Raw genomic sequence first — 14,830 nt, 5'->3', positions numbered from 1 at the left:
GATCCACCTCCTGCCACTGGGGCTGCACACGACAGTGCACTCCTAGTGCCAAGCCCAAGCCTGGATAAAATTGGGGTTACGTCAGGAAGGGCATCGAGCATAAAAACTGTGGCAAATCATATATATGGACCAATGATCCACTGTGGCGTCCCCTAACGGGAGCAGCTGAGAGAAGCTTCATCAATTTCAATAAGAATATTACTGAAATTGAGTGAGTGTTGTTCTTTAATAAATAATACATTGTAATTGTTGGCAAATTGCTGTGGTATAAAAAGAATAAGACACTTTGGTAAACACTGTTGTAGGAAAACAATCAACTATCTGATCATTTCATTTTTTTTTCCCCCAGGAAATCTGACCCTTTTTTCAACATGATCTTTTTTGTCCTCAGTTTCTAATCTTCCTTTCATTAATGATCTATCTATTCTCAGCATCTAATCCTCCTGACCTCAGTGTCTGATTCTTCTGTCTTTAACAGACCTGTCAACCCTGAAGAGGAATAATGTGGAGTCCCGCTGAAGGGAAGAGTGCAGGTGTGTGTATGGTGTTCATGTGGCGGTGTGTTTACTGCTTTCTTTCTTTCATCATCAGTAACTGTTTTAACCTGGTCAAGGTCTCTGCGGTATAAAATACAAATCTGTTTATGTTTTCAGCGCTAGACCCAGTTAAGTTCATCACAACATATTGCAGGCAAGTGCAAACAATCATAGCTCTGGGTGTGGGTGTGGAATAGAAAACAGACCTTTTTATTCTCTTTTTTGGCTGACATTTTGGCATCACTAATAAATATAGTTAACTGATGATAACTATATATGTGGCTAATGTTAGCTTAGTTGAATGTACACTGATAGATTTTATTTCATGTTAATGAAGTCAAAACATTCTCCATTTACTATGGCAGAAAGAAAGGGCACCACATCTGCACATCTTTCGAGTGGGAAAATGAAGACTAGGTGATTATTATTATCTAGATTATTACTGATACATGGCGGAAGGGGTGTGGCTTCCATGGAGTCGGCTGTTATCAGAGAATTCAAAACACCTTTGCAACTTCATTCACATTCACATGAGAGGCTCATCTCGTGTTTTTATTGGGAGAAGTCCTTTCGTGTTGTGGTACTTTTGAGTGAAAATTTGTCTGTAAAAGTTGGCAGATCTGCATTAGTGTCTGATCTTTTTATCAGTGTTCTGAACTGTCGAGGCTTCGATCATTACATTTGAACAATTGTAGTTATTTTAATCCATTTGGAATAGTGCAGGAACTTTTATTTGTCTCGGCTATGATGGAGCTGCTGTTTATTCTGCTTCTTGTTTACTGTCATTTTGAGAGATTGGACATGTCTGATTCTTTCAGCGCATCCAGAACAACCCTGCAAAGAACCGTTGCTCTGTGTGATATATGCGCAGCCTTATAGATAGTGCTCAGGGTGGGATCATTTTCATCTTCTGTTGAACCTTTATAATGGTATCCATGGCAACTGCATCCCAAGTCATTTGCTATCTCTCTCTCTCTCTCTCTCTGTCTCTCTCTCTCTTTTGCTCCATGGTGTGGTGTGGTAAATGCGATTCATATAGAATACTGGGTCATTTATTCATGTCATAAATCCGGACAGAGGAACAGCAAATCACCCTTATGGTACTTGTCTATTATTAACTAACTATTATTCACTCAATTACATCATGAGATTAAAGACCACACTAAACACTGCTTGGTGTTCATGCGCTTGCTGGTGGTTTTATAAAGATATTTCTGGGTCATTCTGAACATCCGAGACATGTTCTATTTATAGTGTCTTGGATTTTGTGTTGATTTGGAAGTATGCTTGACCCATGATAATGCTGAAAGCTCTATCTATGGTCATGTCTGAACCTCCTGGTGCTTATTAGTATTCATGATCCTGTGATTTTCACAGTGGGGTATCAGGTGCTTACACAGTCCACTTTTGTTGCCATGCTGATAGAGTCCATGAGCAAAAAAAGCAAAAATTTTGGTCTTATTTCACCTCAAACACGATGCCAGTAGTAATCACAGTTGGAGAAGTTCAGGTGTTGTATTTTGTGAGATGATCTCAATCCATTTAAAAGCCAAATATGGAGAAAATCCTCAGCTTTACACACATCTCCTGAAGCATTACGCTAATAACATTTTATTTTTACCGGAATTGCTTTGCTATACTTCTCAGATAGTTTTTTTTTCATATAGAGTGAACAATTTTAGAAGTTTTCCCCTTTAAGTAAAGAAATGCTTACAGCCTACAGTCACGTGCTGTATAGTTTGATCTGTCTTAAGGTATTAAGTAAGGAATAACACACATCAGGCTGTGCTGTTACAGGAAAATAATCCACAGCCAAACATAAAGCAGACTTTTTTCCTTTAACAGCATGGTCCAAAAGGTTTTCTTCCTCTAATACCACAGCAAAATAACAACAATTATCATTTTATATTTATTAATCAACATCATATTTTTATCTGTTTATAGTTACATTTAATGTGTTGATGTGTTGAAACAAGTTAGTTCCTGTCCTCACTTATGTTATAGCAGCTATAAACAGTTGTTCCCTCACCAGTCTCTCTTTTTTCTATCTCTTGAAATTAATAAGACAAAAAAAAGACGAAAACACAGTGGCAGTTGTTGCTACACCATTTGTTCATGCACTGTAATTTGTGACATCTTGGTGTCTAACAGTTCTAAATGATTACAGGTGTGAGATCTGAAGCTCTGTTTGCGTGACTCTGTATCCTCAGCCGTGCTCGTTGTAGTGCAGCAGGTGAACAGATCAGCTCATGTAGAGGTCAGTATTAGTGAAAGTGATGGCCTCAGTGGTCTCTGAAGGCTCATTTTGTATCGATCTGTTCATTCCTCACTCGTTCCTGTGCTATGAATAGCATCTCACCTGGCAGGAGTGTCACTCTGGCTGAGCGTGTGGTTCTGACAGATGCTTTCTCTGCGTGCATGCTATAGAGCTCGTATTATTTATTGCATATTTTCAAAATGTTACATTAAAGGGATAGGTATTGATCAAAGTGGGTTATGTGTTAATAAATTAGATGCATTGGATCAATAAAGAGCTAAAAGATTGCAAAAATTCAAGGACACATGATAGCCACGATCCATAATAAGCACTTTAGTTTGTAAAGATACAACTTGTTAAGCCCCGCTCCTAATTCTAACCCTAACCTTTGTAAGTTTACGTATAAATTAAGTTACATAACATTTGCCTAAATACCAGTCTTTTCAAGAAATGTCCAAAATACTAGAATGTTTGAAACTAGAATAGAAGACCTAGTTTTATAGTTGTTATATTCATGTTTTCATATTATACACCACAAGCATTGTGGAGCATCACATGATTATATAATAATAAAACCATAGAGTCAATGTGCGTAGAGTCACACTGCTCTCTGTCAGTCGTATAGAAACCGCTAATTTGCTCGCAAAGTCAAAACAGAGCAGCGTTATGACATTGTGTTTTCTACCGATTCCTCTCATGACGGTTCTCCCAAACCACATGACTGATGTTTCTCAGAACGATAAAATTGACAAGAATTTACACCATGGCTACAAAATACTTTCTGACTTGCAAATTTGCAGAAAGGTGTGACTTGTTAAACCCCGCCCCTAATTCTAACCCTCACCTTTCTGACTTTACATAAACATTGAATTAAATAAAACCATGTTTAAGTAATTGTTGTTTCAAAATATGTCCCAAATAGTAATAGAATCATGATAGCTTGATCAGCGTGATAGTTTCAAAGATAGTTTTAAATGATACACTGTCAGTTTTAACATTTTTTAAAAACAAATATAACACTGAAATTAATGCGTAATAATTCAAAGCATAGCTAGAGTTTATGGGTTTAGTATCACAGTGCTGTCTCTCTTTTGAGCTACTAAGTGGCTAATTTGTCAGCAAATCACTTACATTATAACAGCTATAAACTGTTGTTCCTTCACTTTCTCTCAAAGTTGATAAAACAACAAAAATGCAGCTTGTCAGCTTGGCTAAGAAACCGCAAAGAAGCGTAAACTCCTCTGTCCTGAAGATGTCAGAAAACTTAAAGTTACACTGGCACTGGCACTGGCACTGACACTGGAGACTCCTTCCATCAGTGTCAAAAGAACGTCTCCTTACAGAAAACTTCACCACATACACATGCTTTATAAACACAGAGTGTCTTTTGAACAAGTTTCCTTAAACGAGCTGTTACTATAGAAACAATAACGTATTAGCCCGAGTGTGTTAATGTAAACCTGGGATCTGCGGCTGCACTGCTGTCAGAGCTGCTGTTATGTTCGAAAAATAAAATATTGAACTTCACCTCTGTCTCATCCATTATGTTTCAATGTTGCAGCATTTTAATGGCCGTCATCTCTCATGTAGCTTCAAATAAACATCCTGGGTTATAAATGATACATTACATGCGTTAATGAAAACAAACAAACAAACAAACAAACAAGCAGACGAGTGCTTACAATTTCTCACTAAATATATTTACATGACATACAGTTCGCCATCAGTGCAATACATAGGAATGTTGCATAATTACCAAATATTAAATTCTTTCCTCTGTAAAGAAAAATAAACAAAAATGACAGATTGAGACAACGCGCATGTAAACCCACATTTACAACGTTCACATCTGATAACGGGGAAATCTTCACGGAAATAATCCCAAAATCTGCATTTCAGAGTCACCTCATCAACAATCGGTCACAGCATTGCAAAAATAAATAATAATAACAGTAAAAAAAATGAACAGCACGAGTACGTAGCATATAATTATCTTCATACAGGTAATGGATTGCTTTTGTACAAATATTTTTTTATATAACTTTGGCAGTTATTTTAGAAATGAAAAAAAAAGAAGAGAGAGAGAGAGAGATGATATCGGTGATGTAAATGCTCGAGATTGCCTTTCGAAGCGCATGTTCACAGTGATCATTCTGAAAGGCTGGAAGCCAAAATAAACCGAACGAAACAGTCGAAAAGCCTGGAAATTATCGAATAATAATGAAACGCAGACAAGGAAACAGCGCAAAACCCATGCGGCCTGCTCTGCTCAGCACTGAAGGCGGCCCTCGCTGTTGTCAGTGGCTATAAAATTACAAACGCCTACGAAGAATTAGATAGCAGTCCTCGCCGTTTTTAAAAAAATGCTGTTTAAAAAAGAGTCGGACAGGTCGAGGGATTAAAAAAAAAGCATGAACATGAAAGACACATGGAAAAAAAAGACAAAATGCTACACAATTAAAAAGATTATGATCTCCACACACACACACACACACACACACACACACTCAGACACATAAGATAATCAAGCAAATTCAAAACATCACCAACATTACCAATAACCGTTATGATTTTTTTTTTTTTTTTTTTTTGATAATTGTTTTTTTTTCTCATCGGGTTTGGCACTTTATCTGAACAAATACCTGTTCAAAAAAGACTAGTTGTCATACAAAAACGTATTCAATGTCTCGTTAACGTAGAATATATTATTTCATAGTGAGCATACAGCAGGTAAACACTTGTAGTACATACGCTTTTAGTTTTTCAAATGAACATTCCAACAGATGTTTTACACACATGCACAGAAACGAACAACACAACTCTCTTGCGCTGTTGCAACATCCTGCCTCATTTTCTTCCCCTCCTCTATTTTTTATTTATTTCATTATTATTATTTTTATTTTTTTGCTTTTCACTGAGTTCATTTTCCACAATCATTTCTTCACGACGCTTCCTCGGCCGAGCGGGTTTCTGATTTGAGGCGTACGAACTCCTTGGCCACCTCGTCGTTGGTCCGTTGCGAGAGGATCCTCATGATGGTGAGGCCCGTTTCGTCCATGGTGACGCTGCGGATGAGCGGATACGCAGCGTTCAAGCTGACTTTATCGGTCAGGTCTCGGAGCTGCAGCACAGTGACGCCGATGACGCGATCCTCACGAGCAAAGCAGTAGTCCTTCAGTGACACGTGCAGCTCGTACGCCTCCGGCCCGTGCTCGCTACTCAGAATACTGCAGAGGAAAGAGAAGTAATGTAAAAAAGCGTAAAGGATTTCTTAACATGTAAACATTGCTCATATAACCATTTTTACTTGACACGGTCTCACAATTGTAGTTTCTTAAGAATTTACATAAATGGTTATCAATGATTAAACTACAAATGCAAATACAAATAAAGCCTTAAAGTCTCCTACAAGTTATAATTATTTTAATAATTACATTATTTTTAGGTAATTAACTGCTCAAAGGGTGAAATATACACTATATTACCAAAAGTATTCGGTCACCCATCCAAATGATCAGAATCAGGTGTCCTAATCACTTGGCCTGGCCACAGGTGTATAAAATCAAGCACTTAGGCATGCAGACTGTTTTTACAAACATTTGTGAAAGAATGGGCCGCTCTCAGGAGCTCAGTGAATTCCAGCGTGGAACTGTCATAGGATGCCACCTGTGCAACAAATCCAGTCGTGAAATTTCCTCGCTCCTAAATATTCCACAGTCGACTGTCAGCTTTATCATAACAAAATGGAAGAGTTTGGGAACAACAGCAACTCAGCCACGAAGTGGTAGGCCACGTAAACTGATGGAGAAGGGTCAGCGGATGCTGAAGCGCATAGTGCAAAGAGGTCGTCGACTTTCTTCACAGTCAATGGCTACAGAGCTCCAAACTTCATGTGACCTTCAGATTAGCCCAAGTACAGTACGCAGAGAGCTTCATGGAATGGGTTTCCATGGCCGAGCAGCTGCATCCAAGCCACACATCACCAAGTGCAATGCAAAGCGTCGGATGCAGTGGTGTAAAGCACGCCGCCACTGGACTCTAGAGCAGTGGAGACGCGTTCTCTGGAGTGATGAATCACGCTTTTCCATCTGGCAATCTGATGGACGAGTCTGGGTTTGGAGGTTGCCAGGAGAACGGTACATTTCGGACTGCATTGTGCCGAGTGTGAAATTTGGTGGAGGAGGAATTATGGTGTGGGGTTGTTTTTCAGGAGTTGGGCTTGGCCCCTTAGTTCCAGTGAAAGGAACTTTGAATGCTTCAGGATACCAAAACATTTTGGACAATTCCATGCTCCCAACCTTGTGGGAACAGTTTGGAGCGGGCCCCTTCCTCTTCCAACATGACTGTGCACCAGTGCACAAAGCAAGGTCCATAAAGACATGGATGACAGAGTCTGGTGTGGATGAACTTGACTGGCCTGCACAGAGTCCTGACCTGAACCCGATAGAACACCTTTGGGATGAATTAGAGCGGAGACTGAGAGCCAGGCCTTCTCGACCAACATCAGTGTGTGACCTCACCAATGCGCTTTTGGAAGAATGGTCAGAAAAATTCCTATAAACACACTCCTCAACCTTGTGGACAGCCTTCCCAGAAGAGTTGAAGCTGTAATAGCTGCAAAAGGTGGACCGACATCATATTGAACCCTATGGGTTAGGAATGGGATGGCACTTAAGTTCATATGTGAGTCAAGGCAGGTGACCGAATACTTTTGGTAATATAGTGTATATATACAGTACTGTGCAAAAGTCTTTGCAAATTTTTTTAGTACAAACTTTGTTATAGATGTTTAGTTTCTGACTTCTACATTATTGATTCAGTACAATAATATTTTAGATTCCAAACATTAGTTTTCCAGCACAAAATGAAACGTTACAGAAAAATGTTTGTTTGTCAGTAAAGAAAGCAGCAGATTCCATAAGAGACACTTTTCAGATAAAAACATAATGAAGGCTGCTGGGTTTCGCTGCAGAAATAAGAAGCGAGTCGACAGTCAAAGTCTCCAGAAGAACTGTGGCTGCTTCTGCAAGATGCTCAGTAACACTTCCAGCTCATTTCCTTATAAAACTGCACACACTGCACCTCAGATACTGTTTTATTTTTAAAGCGAAGGATCGTCACACCAAATACTGACTTTGTTTCATTTATTACTGTTTACTGCTCTTTATAGGATTTTTTTAATTTAGTTTCATTATTTTTGAGGCATCTTTGCTCTGCAGCATTTCTTTGCATGTGCCTAAGACTTTTGCACAGAACTGTATGTATATTTCTGTAAAGCTGCTTTGTGACAATGTCCACTGTTACAAGCGCTATACGAATAAAATTGAATTGAATTGAAAATTGTCACTGCAGTGACAACAGCTGAAAATTATTATTACTATTGAAGTTATTACACCATAACAATACGATCCAATCATGTTGCAACGTGCAAATTATAGGACAAAATCCTTTTGGGAAATTAGTTCAAAAAGCACAGACTGGAGAACTTCTGTAAATTGAAAATTGTCACTGCAGTGGTTTTGCTGGCTTTATTTATCCAGTATGTGATGTGTTGTTACATCATAACCTTAAAGATCCAATCATGTCTGGATATGCAAATTACAGGACAATGAATGAAATGTTTTTTTTCAGAGGAAAGGGGCGGGTACATGTAGGATGGAGGCATTTCAGATTTGAATATTCACAATTTTCTAATTGAAAGTAAATGTTAGAGTCTCACATACAATATTTACATACAATATAAAAAACTAAAATCATAAAGTCATCTTAAACTGTAGCATATAAAATTTGTTTAATATAATATAAATACTTTTTAGGGAGTTGATGTCAATGCACAGACTAGACAAAGTGTGAAAAGTGAAAGGCTGGTTTTTTGCTGCCTATATTTATTAAACAACAGCTTCAAACCAGTCTGACTGGAAAATCTAGCATCTGAAATGTTATTACATCATAAAATAGATGATCCAATCAGTTTTCAGCGTGCAATTTACTGAACAGGGGGCGTGGACATGAAAATTTGTACATCCACACATTTTCTTAATAACGGATATGGTTAAAATCTCACAATATATGGAGGGAATCTAACGAGAATGTTTTGCTTTATTTTATACATATAAAGGCTTAAAATGATCAACTATAAATCTTAAATATCTTTAAATAATTATGGGGGAATTCATTTAAAAAACACGTACTGGACAAAGTGTGAAAAATGGAAGAAATGCAGTAGTTTTGCTGTCTTAAATAAAAGTCATTACATCATAAAATAGAAGATCCAATCATGTTCCAACATGCAAATTGCAGGGCAGGGGGCGGGAGGTGTTTCCAATTTACATATTCACAGATTTTCTTAATAAAAGTAAAAGTATGATCATATCTGAGATGTTTTCTGTTCTCTAAAGACATTTTAAACTATAAATTCACAAATTGCATTATTCAGTATAGACAAAAACAAACACACTAACAAAGAAGATGAGTGTCCTCAAAAAGTTGGCATATATATTTATAAAAATTATATATATTTTGGCCTTTTCTAATTAGAGTACAGCTAGATTGTTAGATTTTCTCATTTTAGAGAGTTTTAAATCAGGTCATTTAAAGGAAAAAAGAAAAATGCTAAAAAGGAAAAGGAAAATGCAGTGTAAAAATTTGATCTTACTATACAGTACACTATTTCACCATTTTTATTCAACATTTCTGTCATGTTTATTTGGTCTGGAAACGTTCATAAAGCACAGTAAATGCTGGACTTGTGCCTCCATCTGCTTCGTATGTACTTGTTTTGCTCTTGTGTAAAGTTCAGGGTTTTATAATGCTTAAGAGAGGATTCTCAGGCACAAAAGGACATTCACCGACTCAACATCCCGAGCCAAAAGGTCACTTTCAACAACATTTTCACATTAAACTAAACGCCCCTGTAAATGGCTTTTAATTCCTGATATTTTGACATTTTATAACAGGAGTGTTAATGGCTCTTTCACAAAAGAGTGTGTGCTATTGTTCTGGCACTGAAAAGACTCGGACAGTTTGAAGCATCTCTATTCAGCCTGAAAGTGCAGAAGATTTTAGTGAAGCATCCTCATAAATAATCTCTTGTTTTCTTAATAGCCTCTTAAGCTTAAACTGAGAGCAGAACACGTGACTCGGGAGCAGACGCTGGTTTGAGGAACCTCAGCTGAACGCTGCTGCTGTATAAAAGCCAACAATGAGAGAAGCGTCTTATATCTGTCTTATATCCTTTCTTAAATTCTCTTTCAGTATGATTTCTCCTTCTCAGATATACTTCTTCTGCATAAAATTAGGTCATGTACTGTATCTGACAAAATTGATGGGAATGATGAATTATGAGCTCTAGATTAGCTCCAAATAAATTTGTCACAGATATAAATGTATATAAATTCTAGGGCATTCTGCGAAAACCTGTCAGATGTTGCAAAAAAATCTGGTTTTGATCAAAATTGACAAACATTTTTCTGCCAATAATATACTGTGACATCTCTGCTTTAAGAAAATATAAATATATTTCACCAAAATGAGATGATTATTGTTTATTATCTACTTTCTAACCATGACGTCATGTTGTGTAAGGAGCCAGTTTAACGAACGCAGCATTAAAACCAGTCAGTCTGAGGAAAGATGAATAAAACCTCACTAGCTGAGTGTGATTTCTTCACACACAGTGCCGATTTAGTTTATAATCAGATACCAGCTGAGGAAAACCAAGAGCGCTTACAGACTCAACAAAGTTTTAAAATGTTTAAATGACCTAATAAAATCTTTAACAAAAACAAGATAATTAGCAAGCAGAAGTGAGTGAATGAATCAGCGATTATTTCTCCACCGACGTTACCGTGAACAGAGATCACACTAACTTTTACGGCAGGTGATGAGACGGAGACTCAAAGTGAGAACTCATTTCCCATTATAAACCTATAATTCTGTCAAATTTAGCAGTAATATTATTTTCCCGTCAGTAGATCAGGTTATAAATGTAGAAGTAGGTGCAGCGTCTTTGAGTGAAATTTCAATGAAATCTTTGCGAAATGCGATTTTCTCCTTTTTTTCACTTTTGGAGGAATTGAAGATGCTAGAACTTTACTTCTGATTGTGATACAGTTCAGGAAAGTGTGAAGTTTCTAGAATTTGGCCATGAGAAGTGCTTTCCCAGACTGCTACACCTAACCTCAAATTTATCTCAACATTTGTGAATTGATCTTATTCACTTTAGGTAAAAGGTGATTTTATAAACAAAACTATAATATTCTGCATAGACCAAAGAAAAATCTGGCAAGATTAATGAATAATTAATGAATGATTAATGAATGATTAATGAATGAAGTACTCACTACTGGAATGTTTCGTTGTATTTCGGTGACCAGTTGTTGTTCTTGGTCTTGGTGCTGTATTTGCGTTTCTTGTCGGCGAGGTTCGGACCGATGGCGTTGACCTCGATAAAGGGTCGGAACATGGTGTTCGTCTGCCAGTTGATGTTGTTCACACCCACCACTGCAAAAAAAAAAAAATATACAAATAAATAAACATATGAGACAGGAAGAACAATGAACCAAGCAAATTATCCCAAAGATCAGGGATGTTTTTTTTTTGTTTGTTTTAGTTCAGTATCTGACTTTAGGATCCTTGGAGGACTAGTGGTTAGGCTTTGGCATTCTCACTACCATGGCCTGGGTTCGAATCTCAGCCAGGGAACCGAGCCCAGCCACTGGAGTTGAAAAATTGGAGAGGTTTGCATCAGGAAGGGCATCCGGCATTAAAAAAAAAAAAAAAAATGTGCAAAATCAAATATGCGAACCAGTGATTGGCTGTGCCGACGCCTAACGGGAGCAGCCAAAGAAGAAGAACAGTTTCATATCTGACTTTATAGGGTTTCTCTACAGCATTACATACAACACACATACTCAAGTTGAGGACACACAGCGAGGAATTAATGCTGAAACTGCACACATCGCTATTAAGGACATCAGATGTAACTTAATCACTATTTAGAAATTACACACAGGGGGCGGAGTTTCATTAAAAGAGAGACATGTCTTAGTTATGCAAGATTCTGAGCTCATACCTAAGCGCATTTTTCTTGCGTCCAGCATCTGCCGGTTTGATGTGACCACAATGTCATGAAATTTACTGAAATTTATAAAATTTATGTTCTGTCTGAAAATACACTCAAAAACACTATGGAATGCCTTAATTACATAAATATGAGACTATTAATTAATGAATAGTATCTTCCATAAAATCGATGAAATCCATGAAAAATCGTAATTTAATTTAATTAATTATTTTTTTTTGCAAGGAGGACACCAGAGGAGACCCTTCTAAATTGTAGATATTATTTCTTATTTCAAAGTCTGATTTTTTTTTTAATGGATAAAATTAAATAATTTAAAGTTTCCCTGTAAGCATAGCAGGTGAGCGCTCGGTCAGCTTATCCTTCAAACCATTTACATGCTTTCTTTACAGGAGAGCGCATCAAAATAAAATTAAAAAAAAAAAAACATTGGCATTGTTTTATTAACTCAACAAATCAAAATAGTGAATTACACATTAGAATTTCATGACCTGGAAATAGTCTCTTGTGGCTTCATTAAGTCTTGCACTCGAGTAACTGTTGGACTTTGAACAACATGCAACAAATACAAAATATGAAGAATATATTAGTATGTATGCCTAGTTAGTATGTAAGTAAAGTGCAGATCCTTACTGTAAACACTGGAATCTGTGCAGTTGCATATATGTGTGCACATATGTGGAATATGTGAATGCACAAGGGTGCATAAGGTAGTAAAATAAAGAGTAGCTGTGTGTAGTTGTAGTGGCTGAGCAGTCCTCTATAGACAGGGGAGAGCATAAAACGCTGATGAAGCAGCAGTACAAAGTAGCACTTTAAAAAATAAAAAAATTCCAATTAAATTAGATGTTGTAGTATGTGTAGTGTGTAATAAATATGTACAATATATCAATATACTGCACAGAGACAGGACCTAGTCTTTACCAGCAGTAAAGTGGTAATAGTGGGCTTAGAAATATTAAAATAAATGCCCAAAAGTGACAGAAACATGTGAAGAGATTGTCCACGAGTGTCCTTGAGCTGTCAGTGAGGTGACCAGTGTGTGGGAGTGAAAGAGTGGAAGAAGAAGTAATGACTGGATAACAGTTTATTCAAGATCCTGATGTCCTGCAGGTAGAAACTGTTCTTCGGCTAGCGAAAACCCCGTCTCAGACGCTTCTACTTAAGAAAAATCTGGCAACCTCAGAGGTGAACTACACACAGGTGATTTTAATCATCTGAATTAGGAGTCAGGAAAATCGAGTTAAGCACATAGTTAGCGGATCTCTGAATACACGCAAACGTCCCCTCATATATATTGGCGTATAAACAGCCGAAAAAAATGAGATACCAACAAACTCCTCCCCCCAGAAAACGTAATACTTAACTCCAGAAACCAGTTAGAGTTTTAGTCAGCCCCAAATTATATCCACTTAAGTTTAAAAGATAAAAATAAAAGACCAATTGCACTAGCCAGTCTATATTAGTGATAATAGCAGTGTGGTAATTTTACATCACATGGTGTGGAGTTTAATTCAGGGTTATTCATGCTTAATGAACTCTTAGGTGATATGAGTGTAATTTTCTCATTCTGGCTGCGAAGATTTTACCTCTAATCAGGTTTCTGAACCTTAAGCTTGACTCGTTCATTCCAATCCCTGGAAGGGAAGTAATTTTATGATGGTGTGTATGGCGAAGATATAACGACATATAAAGAAAGTGTGTGTGCTGTGAAAGTACAGCTGCATCATTATTACAGTCATAAAATATCCCGAGCACTGAGTGCTGTCCATCATAAAATATACATTATCACTGAAATGAGGAGAGTCGAGGAGAGTCAAGGAGGCGTCCTTTTGAGATGAAGAAATAAATAAAGTGCTTAAAATTGTGTGTGTGTGTGTGTGTGTGTGTGTGAGTGTTCAGCTTACCCTTCACGTTGACTTTATGTTCTCCGGTGCCAGGGTGAGAGATGAGATCCACGTGCATCACCACTTCTCCCACTGAGCTGGACGATGACTGACCTGAGATCACACACACACACACACACACAAAACAAAAGTCTGAGTAATCTTTCTCACACACAAACCATCCCTACAGGGACCTGAAATCAGATGGATAATGAAAACTTTGACAAATCTTTTCAGTGACCTCCAAAATTCAGACCAGACAGAAAAGGTGTTTGAAGCAGATACAAATAGTATCTTCTTGTTTAGGCCACGCCCACTTACACTTTCAGATACGAATATTTCAGTCATGAAACAGATATAAATACAGACACAGATAGTGATATTGTGTTATATATTTATACATAAAATAATTATTTATAATTATGATCATATATGAAAGAAACAACACTGTTCAGAGAAACCATTTACACACTATAAACTCGGAGAAATACGGGATTAAGGTAAAGCGTACTGTATTGACCTGAAGTTACACACACACACACACACACACACACACACACACACACACAGTGAAATATCAATAGACAGAAAAACATATTCCTGAATGTAGACTTTTATTTCACTTTTTATTCCTCTATGGACTTTTTCAGGTGTGCTACTATTTTATTTTGGATTTTTATTTTGAATATATCCCCTAGTTATTTTTCTCCACTCTCTCTAAACATCCTTTAATAAAAACGAGCTTTGTTGGTGAAGATGTACCTGGATGTGTATAACCTTTATGTTATTCTACACTGAAATAGCCCTACTTTTTTGGCTTATGATTATATATTTATTAACTTTCTCTCCAAGCCAAGAGCTTGAGGTCAAATTTAATCACTATTAAACAGTCGACTCGTTTATTATGGTGGATTGGCAGCGTTTAGAGAGATGTATTTACAGCACTTACAGACATCGTTATCAGGAGTGATAAACATAAGCCATAAACAAAAGATATTACATAACATTTAGTCTATTTAAGGGTAGCAAGTTGGCTGATATTTCTTTCACTTCAGTTTAGACTCCCAAG

The 14,830-nt window shown here is 37.2% G+C and overlaps 1 protein-coding gene across 4 annotated transcripts in view; it reads right to left on the bottom strand.

Annotated features, from left to right (window-relative positions):
* Positions 1-4,184: 4,184 nt before the first annotated feature.
* LOC113534663 (protein unc-13 homolog C) overlaps positions 4,185-14,830 on the bottom strand; it is a 187,428-nt gene continuing 176,782 nt past the window's right edge. For 2 of the 4 annotated variants that reach the window (XM_053234714.1, XM_053234713.1), the window contains 3 exons: positions 13,783-13,875; positions 11,136-11,295; positions 4,185-6,020 (listed from right to left, as the gene is read on the bottom strand). In XM_053234714.1, coding sequence (XP_053090689.1) covers positions 5,735-6,020; positions 11,136-11,295; positions 13,783-13,875 — 539 coding nt within the window. In that variant the 3' untranslated portion in view covers positions 4,185-5,734. The remainder of the gene's footprint in view (positions 6,021-11,135; positions 11,296-13,782; positions 13,876-14,830) is intronic. The other 2 variants (XM_026927613.3, XM_026927612.3) reach the window with 1 other exon arrangement.

Source organism: Pangasianodon hypophthalmus, chromosome 6 (assembly GCF_027358585.1).
Source record: "Pangasianodon hypophthalmus isolate fPanHyp1 chromosome 6, fPanHyp1.pri, whole genome shotgun sequence".
Lineage (NCBI taxonomy): Eukaryota > Metazoa > Chordata > Actinopteri > Siluriformes > Pangasiidae > Pangasianodon > Pangasianodon hypophthalmus.
The sequence above is the reverse complement of the archived record's forward strand: the minus strand, read 5'-3'. Positions and strand labels throughout refer to the sequence as shown.